Below are 13,046 nucleotides of genomic sequence, written 5' to 3'. Positions count from 1 at the left end.
CATTTTCTGTCTTATTATCTATCCCTTTCTTAATGATTCCAAACATTTTGTTCGCTTTTTTGACTGTCACTGCACATTGAGTGGATGTTTTCAGAGAACTATCCACAATTACTCCAAGATCTCTGTCTTGAGTGGTAACAGCTAATTTAGACCCCATCATTTTGTATGCATAGTTGGGATTATGTTTTCCAATGGGCATTATTTTGCATTTATCGACACTGAATTTCATCTGTCATTTTGTTGCCAGTCATCCAGTTTTGTGTCTCTTTGCAGTCAGCTTTGGATTTAAGTATCGCAAGTAATTTAGTATCGTCTGCAAACTTAACCACCATGCTGTTAACCCCAACATCATTTATGAATATGCAGACTAGCACAGATCCCAGCATGGATTCTTGTGGGACCTGGCTATTTACCACTTTCCATTGTGAAAACTCACCACTTATTCCCACCCTTTGTTTCCTATCTTTTAACCAGTTACTACTCCATAAGGGGACCTTCCCTCTTAACAGAAGCAGCTGAAAGCACAGTATCTGACCTGGAGAGATGTTTTTGTGTTGGGGTACAAGAGAACTTTTGGATTGTTATCTAAAGAAGCTGTTTCCTGCTATTTGATTCTTTCTGTGTTCAGAGACACAGGACTTTGTGCATTCTTTATAAACAGCTAAAACTGCATCAAAGAAATACCTGACTCTCACCAATTTCTGCTCCCTGTTGGAACACCTACAGCACCTCAAACTGCTGCTAGCCACTCAGGTCGAAAAGGGGCAACAATAAGAAATGGCAGTATCATCTCTCTAGCATACGTGGTGGCAATCTCGAGTCACCCCAACAGAGCACAGCTTTCTGGCTCAGCTGTAGGTACTGTGCACACAGCCAAGAAAGGGGCAAACCCTTATGCAGCTGATATTCTCCAGCTGGGTGCTTCAGTGAGTGTCTTACCAGCCGTCTAGCGGCCCGCACCTCGGCCTGGAGCCTGTGCGCTGCTGTCTCTTCCTCCTGCAGCTCATCCTGAACATCAGCAAGTCTCTGCTGCAGCTCTGCCTGCTCGGCTGCCTGCTCCTCCCACTGGCGTGCTGGCATCTCACAGGAAAGACTCCCGCTGGCTTGTCCCCAGGTCCTCAGGCTGGACGGCAGTTTCTCGATCTGGCAGGGAGACGCACACACCTCACCAAAGGAAGCCTGGGGCTAGCCCCGCCTGGCAGCCCCGCGGCCAGCACTGGGCACACAGAAGACCCTGCTGCCCTCAGGTGCAGTCTGCAGCCCTGCTTTCCCAGAGACGCGTGGCCTCATTCTGATGGTCTGGCTCCCAAGTCCCTGTGTGATTTAGAATCCAGTGGAAACTCATTGCTATATATGCTTTCCACAAACAACTCTCGGTATAACTTTTCATGAGTGATGTACCCGAATACTTGGATGCTAATATCTGAACTGTATTCTTAAATTTATTCACCTAAATGTGGGTTATTGCTGATTATGTACTATATGTATCTCATGACTTTCAAAACAAATTGTATTTGTGGATAATCTAAGCACTATACCCAGATGTACAGACACTCTTTTCTTAACCTGTGTACTATATAATTTTTTAACATTAGCTTTAATAAAATTTTTAAGTATTTAAAAGACGAAGGTTCAGGGAATGTCCCAGCCAGGGATGACAGCGTCTGCCCGGGAAGAGAGAGAGAGGATCCCTTCCTCCCACCCTCTTTCAGGAGACCCCCAGCAATTTTAGATCATGGGAATTATCTTCTCCTTGCTGGCCCAGCCAGAGTGATGGAGTCCCCAGAGGGCTGCTGCAGGGTGACTGAAACAGACAGAGACCTTCCCAGGTCAGAAGCACTCAGAGGAAGTGCTTCCAAGCAGCAGCTTCAGAGATTTCTGTTAAACACTCCTAATCTCACAGAACGACAAGCTGTCCAGCCCCTTCCCTGTCTGCACTTGTGACCTTGCCACACTTTCAGGGTAACTGCATCTGTACAGGCCCTGTGTGGTCCACTCCAGGAGTGCCCAGCCTGGTCTCAGGTCTCCAGCTGCCACCTGTCTGTGGGTGGGACCCTTGTCCCACTCTCTTCTGGCTGGGGGTTCTCGGGCTGCCCAGCTCCCTGCCTTATACTGTGATATCCCTAGCAAGCCTGCTCTGTGTAACGGACAGTGCCTGAGCATTGCTTCTCCCCCAGGGCTCTGAGCAGGGCTTGATGGCCATTACCGGTTACCACTCAGCTCTTCCTAAGCACACACTTTGATCCTTAACGTAAAAGCATTACAGGGAAAACCTGTAAAAACAATACACATTCCTATATGCATGCTAACAGCTACCCAGAGGTCAAAGTCTTCTGTGAAGGTTGGGCCCCCCTTGGACCAAAGGTCCTGTCCAGTTGCTGGATCAGGAAGAAGGCCCTAAGTCAATGTAAATGTTGCCTTTTTATATCAACATCCCTTTCTTTGTTAGTTGTCTCTGGAAAACCCAGTTTGAAACAGTCCATGCAAGCCTCTGGGGAGGGGGAACACCTATCTGTGTGCCAACTACGTGATCCACCTTAATCACTGGTGACTGTGTTTGGTTCCTGGAGGAGCAGCGGGAACCCTCCCCCTTGGAGCTGCATACAATCCCTAGCCCACACTGACACAAAACTTATTACAAGATGGTCCCCAAAGACATCACAAGCAGGTGCAATATCTGCCACACCCTTGTTACACTGGGAAGATATCTGGCTCTGCCTCTCCCTGCTTCACAGGTCACTGGGAGAGTTCATGGAGGCCAAACTCAGCCCTCAGTCTTGGCCTCTCCAAACCAGAAGACAGGGAATGCAAAATCTGGGGCCAGACGCCATGGACAGGGAAAGGCCTAGCTAGCTGTGCCCACAGACAAAGAGAGACTGAGATGGCCCTCCCTGAACTGCAGAAAAGGCAAGAAGGGGCAGGGGTCTATATGGTGGGACCAGCTTGGTGCCCCTACATCAGAGAGGAAGTCGGTACAAGCAGAGGGGCTGGTTGAGGGGACCTGCCTGTGCTCCTACATTGTGGGGTGGGTACAAGCGGGGGGGCTGCACTGCAAGGGAATGAACTCTCCACTGATATAACAAATTGGTTCGGTTTCTCTTTCAGTGCAGTAGCACAGTCTCTGTAGGGCTGCCAGAGAGAGGTGGGCACCCCGCACTGGGACAGCCCCTGGGGCAGAGGAGGGAGGGCAGAAACGATGGTGTGGTAGGTACGCCAGGGGGCTAGTGGCTCTCTGCTAAGTTTAGCGCCCAGCTGTACAATACCGGAGGTGTCCGTGGTACGAAGGATGGTTAAATCTCTGCACTCCTTGCACGTTCCCGGGAGCTGAAAAGCTTCATCTGCCCGGACTGGAAGCTCTGCCCTTCCCCTGGCCGCTCCTAGCCTGCACAGCTGTCCATTTCCCAAGTAATGAGAATGGAGTTCCTCGAAGTCCCCGCCTGGTGATTTATCCAGGTCACAGAGAGGACAGCTGGCTAACTGAGGTTAACAGCTTTCTTGGGTTCATTTCAAAAAGACATTAGCATGGGGCTGTATTAAACAATGATGTGCCAAATCCTGATTCATGCACCTGGCGAGCTCCCTGTCAGGCAGGGGGACCCAGCTGACAGGCAGGGCTGAGCTGCTCGCCTCGAGGGCAGGCCCATAATTCATGCTCCTACATGCTCCTGACATGCCAGGCCTCGGCTCCGGCACCTCACCCAGCTGAAATAGCCCTGAATGGGCAGTCCCGAGCCTTCACCAGTCAGGAGTCAGACCCCCCCACATCATGAGACAAGCTTCGAAATAACAAGTTTAAACAAAAGGGTGTTTTTCACCCGCTCCCGCAACCCCCGTTCGTGTGTGATCAGGGTCACAGTCAGGCCTCACCGACAAAACCGGAAACACAGGCCACCCTGACAAGAGGGGACCTTTGACCTCTGCTCCCCCTGGGCTACGGGGAGCTGCCAGCCTCGGCTCTCAGCACCCCACCATGCCCACACAGCTGCCCCCTCATATTCTCCCTCTGGGCGACTTCATGGTCTTCTGCCCCCCACCTGTCCATACATTAACTGCCCTCATATTTCCCTCCCTTTTACCTCAGTCTCCTCCACTTCATGCTATCCGCCTCAGCCTCTGCTCTCCCCTGTACCCACATCTTCCTCCTGCTCCCCCTCACTCCCTTGCACCCCTGGAGCTTCCCCTACATCCTTGTACCCCTCCTGCTGTCCCTCCTTCCCCTACATGCCATCCCCTCCCATCCTTCCCCTGCACCCCCATACCCCCATCTGCTGCCCTTCTTTCCTTCACCTGCAGCCCCAGCCCTCCTCCTGCTTCTTCCCCTGCACCTCATACCCCTTCCTGCTGTCCTGCCCATCCCTTCCGTTCCCCCTCCTTCCGCTGCACTCCCCTACCCCTTCCTGCTCCCCTTCCTTCCTTCCCCTGCACCCCACAGTCCTCATCCGGCTTCTTCCCCTGCACCGGTGTACCCCTCCTGCTCCCCTTCCTTCCTTCCTTCCCCTGCACCCCAGTCCACCTTCTGCCCCAACATTCCCCAGCTCCCACTCAGGCCGTCTCCTACACCCAACCCTCCCCTACACTCCCTCAGTCCGACTCCTGCCGCCTACCTCCCACTACGCCCCCTCGATCTGCCTCCTCCTCCTCCCAATTAGTCTTTATCTTCTTTTTAATAACAGGTCTATTTACATGATCTCCATTACTACTAAACTGTCCTATTTCTAACAAGCTTGTCTTCCATACACTCAGGCTGTCTTACCTCTAGCATCTGCTCAAGCCGATGGCCTTGTAGAGCCTCATTCTCTCCTGCTACCTGGGCCAGACGCACATTACACTCCCCAAGCTGAAGAGAAAGGAAACATATTAGACATTCAGCTCCACCTTAGAACATAAGAACGGCCGTACTGGGTCAGATCAAAGCTCCATCCAGCCCAGTCTCCTGCCTGCTGACAGTGGCCAATGCCAGGTGCCCCCGAGGGAGTGAACAGAACAAGGAACCATCAGGTGATCCATCAAGCGAACACTCATCATCATACCAACAAACCAACTGCACGTCTCTGCAAACCAGTGGCAAGTGCAACTCTCATGTGTCCTTAACACAACTCACACATCCCCCTATTAATCAGTCCTTGAAGGCTCTGTCATACAGGAGAAACGGGTTAACAGCAAGGTGGTTAAGTTTGCAGATGATACTAAATTACTTGCGTTACTTAAAGCCAAAGCTGACTGCGAAGAGTCACAAAACTGGATGACTGGCAACAAAATGGCAGATGAAATTCAAGGTCGATAAATGCAAAGTAATGCCCATTGGAAAACATAATCCCAACTATGCATACAAAATGATGGGGTCTAAATTAGCTGTTACAACTCAAGACAGAGATCTTGGAGTCATTGTGGCTAGTTCTCTGAAAACATCCACTCAATGTGCAGTGGCGGTCAAAAAACTAATAGAATGCTAGGAGTCATTGGGAAAGACAGAAAATACCACAATGCCACTATATAAATCCATGGTATGTGTATACCTTGAAATACTGCAGGCAGTTCTGGTCGCCCCATCTCAAACAGGGTAGATTAGAATTAGAAAGGTGTAGAGAAGGGCAACAAAAATGACGAGGAGTGTGGAGCAGCTTCCATGTTAGCAGGGATTAAAAAGACTGGGGTTATTCATCTTAAAAAAGAGACTGCTAAGGGGGATATGATATAAGTCACTAAAATCATGACTGGGGTGGAAAAAGTGAATAATGAAGTGTTATTTATCCCTTCCCATAACACAAAAACCAGGGGTCACCCAATGACATTAACAGGCAGCAGGTATTTCTTCACACAGTGTACTGTCAACGTGTGGAACTCCTTGCCAGGGGATGTTGTGAAAGCCAAAAGTATAACTGGGTTCAAAAAAGTATTAGATAAGTTCGTGGAGGATCAGTCCATCATTGCCTATTAGCCAAGAGGGTCAGTGATCCAACGCCATGCTCTGGGTGTCCCAGAGCCTCTGACTGCTGGGACTGGATGATAGGGGATGGATCACTCGATAATTGCCCTGTTCTGTTCTCTCTCTGATGCAATACAGCACCCAGGCATGGAGTTAGGCCAGCACAATGGTAAATAATGCAATGAAGTGAACTCTGCTCTAGTTAGGACCTACAATCCTGCAGAATGCTCCATGCACCTTGGATTCCAAGGCCCTGACCAGTGCCATGATTCTGCAGCAGATTCAGTTTGCCACATTGTCTAGTGCCATAACTGTGCTCGGTACTTTACAGACAAGTAAGGCAATGAGGTTCCTGGCCGTGGTGCTGACAATCCAAACAGGGCAGATGATCATGAGAAATGACTGCAGACCTTAGGGCTCAGGGATGGGAGGAGGAAGACAACAGAAACAGGCCGTACAGCAGATCATATCCCTTAATTTCTCTTGTATATTTCTTATTTTCCTAGCTAGTTATGTGAGGTGTTTTATGGTGCCTATCACCATTGGGTCTGAACTGAGACTAAACAAAAATGGGGTGAGCTGTGTTGGTTCCTGCGCATAGAGGGCTGTTTGAATGGCATGCTGTTCTTCCTCCTTGTTAGTACTTACTGGTGCTGTTCCAGGTGAAAGTCTGGTTTCAAGGGGGAGGGATGTGGGCCTGACATGGTCTTACCTGTTCTTGAGAAAACACAAGCTGCTTCCTTCCCTCCACCCCCCTTTCTGATGAACAAGAGCAAAAACGAAGCTAAGTCCAACCCAAGCATATTCTGCAGCCCCATTCCACCCCACGTCACAGGCTTGTCCTCACGAGACTGTGCAAACCTTCCAGCTCCGATCCCTTTTCTAGGGAGCTTCTGGCCTCCCTCCTCTCCAATCTCCAGCTCTCTAGCCTCACCTCACCAGGGTCCCAGACAATGAACCAGGCACGAGGTCTGACTCCAAACTCTCCCTGCTTCTCATTCTCCAAGGCCATTAGTATTGTAGCCACAGTCCCTTAGCAAAGTCTGCTTTCGGGACTTGTCTATGTCTACTGTCCAGCCAAATTCTGCACCCACTACTCGAGGCATCCCAGGAACATCCCCAGCCAGGGACAGTCTCTTCAGGGCTCCTCCCTAGCCAGTCTGCTTTGTTACCTCTTCCCAGTTCTGCTCTCCTAAGGGCTCCGTAACAAAGCCCACTCAAACATTCCCCTTCTGTTTGGCCTCCTCCAAGGCCTCTTCCAAAGTGTCTTGACCAGACAGAGAGAACTCCTATCCCTTTCCTTGTAACTTTCAGTAGAGAAAGCTAAAGCCTGCTCCTTTCCAGGCTCCTTCTAGTCTCTTCACTGGAGACACCTACCAACAGCTCCCGCTCCCTGCAGATCTCTTTCCACTTGGAAGAAAGGGAGTTGTTCCTGTTCCCTCGCTACCCTTCCCAGCACTCCTGCCAGCCACACACTCCCCAGGTACCTTGCTACAGGAACAGGGTAGGGCTGGACCACAGACTTGCAGATAATCTGATCTCTTCTGGCAGGATTTCCATAGTTGTGGTCCTGCCCTGAGAATGCTCTGTCCCATGCTCTGTGTGGGGTGTAGAGCTCTGGCATGCCAGTGGAGCGAGGTGTCCAAGCATGCTCCAGGTTTAGGAGATGAGGTGCAGGATGGTGAACCCTGCTGGGTTAGGTTGGGGCCTCCCCAGGAGCAATAAGTCCTGGAGTTAATGGCCTGTTTTCATAGATTCAAAGATTTTAAGACCTCTATAATCACCTGGTCTCTCCTGCTACATAGCCTTGAAGTTTAGGACAAGAAGTCTGAACCTGATGCTGTGAAGGAGGGGGATCCACAGGTGGTGATCTGGTCTCGTGGAGGTTAGAGAGAAGGGGAGAGAATACAGACCCCTGTGGTGCTCTGCAGGGGTGAGGAGGCACAGGCCCGAACTTGGCTTTCTGGGCTCTGTCCAATAGAAATGATTAGAGCCAGCACAGTGTGTCCTCTTCACTCCCACAGGCTCTCCTGTGTCCCATCCATGCCACATGATCAGTGGATTTATCCTTGTTGTGTGTTTGCTTCGTATGTTATGGCGAGCACACGGGCAGGGCTAGGAAGCACTGAGTGGAGCGGAGAGAAGAACAATGTGTGGAGGGGTCTGCAGGAGCAGAGGAGGGGATTCATGCAGAGAGAGAAGGTAGTGCTCCAGGCATACAGGGTGCTGTGAAAACAAGCATAGAGGCACACATGGGAGAGTAGAAAACAATAAGCATCAGAGAGCCAGGAGAGAGCAGAGCATAAACTGCAAAGCGAGGGTAGAAGACAGGCTGAGCAACGCCTTTCCCAGCTCAGGTGGCATTCCAGGGGGCTACCCAGACTCACCAGAACTGCCAGAGAGGGGCTGGAAGGTGTGATCACTGCAGACCCACAGGCAGCCCTGGAAAGGGGGACCAGTGATGGCAGCTTTAGCTGAATGGCTTGTTCAAGTAAACATGGAGCTGGAATACGATGATCACTGGGCCTGGGGCCTGGCCCCGTGCGACCAGAACAGCGGGGAGCCCCCAGCCCCGCGAGCCTGGAACGGCGGGGAGCCCCCAGACTGGGGCTGGGACAGTCTGAGGGGATCACTGGTGGAGCTGGAATGCAGAGATCACCGTACTGATTCTGAATGCTTGAACTCCGGGCAACCCTCCATGTTGGTGGCCAATGACACAAGCAGAAGCACTCGGTATGCTGCATTTGAGTTGGGAGTTTCACAGCATACGGCTCCTGAAACCCTGACTGTGAGCTGGAATGGCCATCTTCCCCTCCACCGGTCACACCACACAAAGGAGCCAGCATGCGTGAGCCACGAAGGGCAGAGGAGGCAGGGAACGAGACAGAGTATCAACAGCCAGCCTGATTCTTCCCCCCCCCCCCCCCCCCTCCCCCCGCCTACACTGACACAGACTCATACTTATAGACAGATGCACAAACAGAGAAACGTGCACACACGGATACACTCACAGACTCACACACATGCAAACAGACAAATTCACACATCTTCACACAGTACATGCCCCAGAGCTACTGACAACCAGAGAGCAGGGCTGCAGCATGCGTTTCCACCCACATTTCTGTACACCCCCCCCCATGAACGACTTGACAGCAGGAGGAGCAATATCCCATTACACTCCTGTCCAGGGCCAGAGCAGCATCACAGCACCACAAGCTACCAAAATTCCATTTTCTGCTAAAAACTCTGAAATGCTGCCATGTTCTGGATAATCCCTGCCGTGGTTAGCTTACTCTTGTCCAGCAAGCAGGGACCTGATCCTCTGGGGTTTAATCTTCCAGTATTTGGAGCGATTTCCTTATCAGTTTGTTACACAGGCAGACCAATTGCTCAGGCTTATGGGATGCTGAAAGAGAGCAGCACTGGGTCCAATGGGTCACATGGTCAGGTTCAGCAAGCAGTCCTGCAGTGCACAGTGGGACCAGCTGCGGACTTTCAGCACTGGCTACCATCACACCAGAGTCCACTTGCCATATTGATTCAAATGACGGCTGTGGTCAATACCCTTCACAGCTACTGGAACCCGGAAAGCCAGCAAGCGCGGAACTCCGCGGCGGAGGTGCCTGTGGAGGCTGCATGCCCTCCCCAGCTGGAGTCACACACAGCAGGAATAAGTTGCCTAAGCAAAGGGTTTGACTCCTGGAAGACTCTGAAGCACAGTGCCTGCTAACAGAGATCTGTAAGGGCAGGAAACCCAACGGATACAGGAAGGGGAGGAGAAAATGCTACAAGGGGACCCTGGGGCTACAAAGGAGCTAGGCACAAATACTGCCCAGCAGAGAGGCCGTTGCCAGGGTCTGCGGCAGCACTGGGAGAGTTTCATTATAAGGATGTGTATCTTCTGAAGCAAATTAAAGATTTCTATCTCAGGGAGCCAAGACCAATATATCTGAACAAACCTCATCCTGGCTGACCACTTACCACTGTTACCACCCATTAGGACAGCTCCTTTCCAGGGGTGCAGTCCCCCTCCTGTCCTCCACAGGGCCACCCGATTCCTCACTCTGAGTGGATTTGACAGCAGAATGCAGGGATCAATACCTAGGACATTTGCTCAACTGCAGCCGCTACTCCTGGAGTCAGGGTTTGGGCAGAGTGCATGGCTGCAGCCAGCAATGCAGCAGTGTCTCTCCTTAGTTCCCCATGCTCTCCCTTCCTCACTGGGAGCCTCCACTTTCAGGTCTTTAGCCCTTTCTCGTCCTGCATCATTTGCACAAGAATAGAAGCATGTCACCACTGCTGGTTTAGGTTGCTAGTGCATTAAATAAAGTTACGAACCAGGCCTACAGAGCTGGAGTGGAGTCTTCCTTACCTGCCTCTGGGATTCCTCCTGTCGCCTGCCACTGGCCTCCAGGTCTTGTTTGAGCTGCTGGATCCGGCTGCATTTCTGCTCCAGTTCTGCCTGCCTCTCCGCCTGCTTGGTCTGCAATTCACAGAGCCTCTGCTCTTGAGCATCCAGCTATTGACCCGCCCAGGGAAAGAAAGAAAAAATGGAAAAAAAAATCAATTAATACTAAACGGCTTAACAAAACCCTGAACAGCACAGGCCTGATGCTACTGGGGGTGGGGACTGAGGGGAGGAGAAACACCCCCCACTAGCTGCAAGAACCTGATGTTCTAGGGACAGGAAGCCAATATGGTAGGTGCGATTTGCTAGCACGCCAGCCGCAGTACTGACATGTCCAAGTCACGGGAGGCAGGGAGCTGCAGACACTCCTCTGAGGAACACCTGCCCTCATCCCTTCTCAGGGGGAAGCTCTACGGAGCCTGAACAAGGGACAGAAATAGAAGGCAATCGCGCAAACACAAAGTTATTTAAATAAAACAAACAAACAAACAGCTCCCAGCGCTGGCTACGTGTTGCAGCTCCAGGCTGCTCTGCTGTGTGCTATGGAGTGCTGGGGCACTCTCCTCTGGCATTGTCTGCACAGAGAAAAGAGAAAGGAGAGCCTTGGTACCTCGGCGGCCAGCCCATCCCTTTTGTCCTGCAGGAGCAGGAGCTGGCTTTGAAGAGTCCAGACTTTTGCATCTCGGCATTCCAGCTGGAAAGTGTTTACATGGAGAGGGAGAAAGGAAGAATCATGAATGCCAACCAGTGAGCAATTATCATGACAGGACTAAAGCACTGATCCCCAAAGCTAGCTGTGTGCAGGCCCCATCACCGACCGGCATCTCAGATGCTGGGGACTTTCTCTGGACAGGCAAGGTGGAAGTGGTGGCAGTAACTAATTCCTCTCTGCAATGGCCAGGAGTGACTTCTGTCGCTGGCAGAGCAGACAGTGACTGGGAGGCAACAGATTTTGCTGGCCACAGATCCTGAGAGTTTTTTTTAAACTCAGCATTGGGAAATCCTCTGCAGTGATTGGTCAGTAGCGTGGCAATATCCTGACATGACAGCTGGGGTTGGAACTACTTTTGTTCCTTGTCCCTTTCTACAGGTGATATCAACGCACCTCATTTATTGGGGTCTGGGGTGGCCCAGAGGAGGGCTTGTTTTAGGAGAAAATAGATTATCCTCCGTGATCTAGTAAGGCTAAACAAATAATGCACATTAACTAAATATAGTAACAGCCTCCCAAGCACCAGGTCACATGAGAGGAGAGACATGGGGTTTAGAAAGGACGTGGTTGCATCATCCTCCCACTGGAAATTAGCCATGGATAGCTCCTGCCACAGCTTCTCCCACCCTCCTGTCTCCAGCAGGGAAGGATACAGAAAGCTTCAGCCTCACTAAGCTCACCCACTCAAAGGCTTCCCATAAAGAGAGCGCCCCAGGCATGATACACTTATGCTCAACCACAGAAATCTCTTCCTAGAGCTAGTGAAGAACAAAGGCCTGGACAAGTCCATGAGCGCTGAAATGCCCAGGTCCCTGCACTCTTGCTTCTTGTCCAGAGCCCCCCCTGCGGAACTCAAAGCACTCTCCGGGTCCCCCACCATGCTGTACGGCCCAGAGCGGCCTGTTGGACCCACAGCCCCTCCCCAGGTCCCCACTGCCCTGTATAGCCCAGAGCTACCCTGCAGAGCCCACAGCACCTCAGGTCCCCATCATGCTGCATGGCCCAGAGCTCCCCCCGTGGGGCCTACTGCCCTGTACAGCCCAGAGCTCCCCGCCGTGGGGCCCACTGCCCTGTACGGTCCAGAATTCCCCTGCAGAGCCCACAGCACCTCCTCAGGCCCCCAGTGCCCTGTACGGCCCAGAGCTCCACATGGCTGAACTCAAACAGAGGACAGTGGGGGACAAACAGCCACAACATGGGTCACAGCCCAAAGAGCAGTGGTGGAAGGGGAACGTGGAAAGAGACACGCTTGTGTCTGCAACAGGAATCAGATTCTCTCCCCCAGATGTCAGGAGTCAGCCTCGGCTCACAGAGCTGTAACCAACAGCACTGCTAAGCAGGCTGCATGTCCGTGCTGCAAAGGCCTGCTTGTATCTGGAAGGGGTGCATCTGCAGAGGGGCTCCAGCTGCTGCCCTGAGCCCTCCGTGCAGGTGCCCCACAAAGATGTGCCTAGCAGCTCAATCAGCTCGATACCTTGGTGCAGCTCTATAAAACTAACACCACCAGGCCAAGTAATGGGCAGCACGCCAGGGCTTCCTGTGCCGCCAGGCTGAGAGATCAAGCCCTGGAGACTGGGGTTTATTGTTAAACAAGGCTGGTCTCTGATCAGGGAGTGCAGCTCAGGCTGGTCTCTCTCGACACAATTAGTCTCCAGGGGCCTTTACCTCTGTTTTCAGGAGCTCATTGGTTTGGGAAGACGAGGGGAGACTTTCACAAGGACGGGATCCTGGAGCACTGCTAACCTAAAACACAACATCATGTAGGTTAACAGCAGGCACTGGCTGCCAGGCTGCCCAGACAGACAAACAAACAGCAGCAGTTGGCTCAACAAAGTACATTGTCCCCGTCACAGCCCAAGGATGAAGCACCGAGAACATGCTCTCAGCACTACACTCTGGCCAGCAGTGGGGGAGAGGTGGCAGCCCCTCCCCAGGGCCAGCCTTTTGGGATCTGACATATCACCCCCTTCGGAAACAGAGCCCAGTCATGCCTCCTGCAC

General features: G+C 51.9%; 1 protein-coding gene across 1 annotated transcript in view; it reads right to left on the bottom strand.

Moving 5' to 3' along the window:
• PMFBP1 (polyamine modulated factor 1 binding protein 1) overlaps nucleotides 1–13,046 on the bottom strand; it is a 356,891-nt gene that overhangs the window by 110,015 nt on the left and 233,830 nt on the right. Inside the window, exons 7-11 of the mRNA XM_043526068.1 lie at nucleotides 12,712–12,789; nucleotides 10,945–11,028; nucleotides 10,299–10,445; nucleotides 4,754–4,837; nucleotides 940–1,143 (exon numbers count right to left, since the gene is read on the bottom strand). Of these exons, the coding sequence (XP_043382003.1) occupies nucleotides 940–1,143; nucleotides 4,754–4,837; nucleotides 10,299–10,445; nucleotides 10,945–11,028; nucleotides 12,712–12,789 (597 nt within the window). The remainder of the gene's footprint in view (nucleotides 1–939; nucleotides 1,144–4,753; nucleotides 4,838–10,298; nucleotides 10,446–10,944; nucleotides 11,029–12,711; nucleotides 12,790–13,046) is intronic.

Source organism: Chelonia mydas, chromosome 12, assembly GCF_015237465.2.
Source record: "Chelonia mydas isolate rCheMyd1 chromosome 12, rCheMyd1.pri.v2, whole genome shotgun sequence".
NCBI lineage: Eukaryota > Metazoa > Chordata > Testudines > Cheloniidae > Chelonia > Chelonia mydas.
Note: the sequence above shows the minus strand (reverse complement) of the source record. Positions and strands in the feature narration are given on the sequence as shown.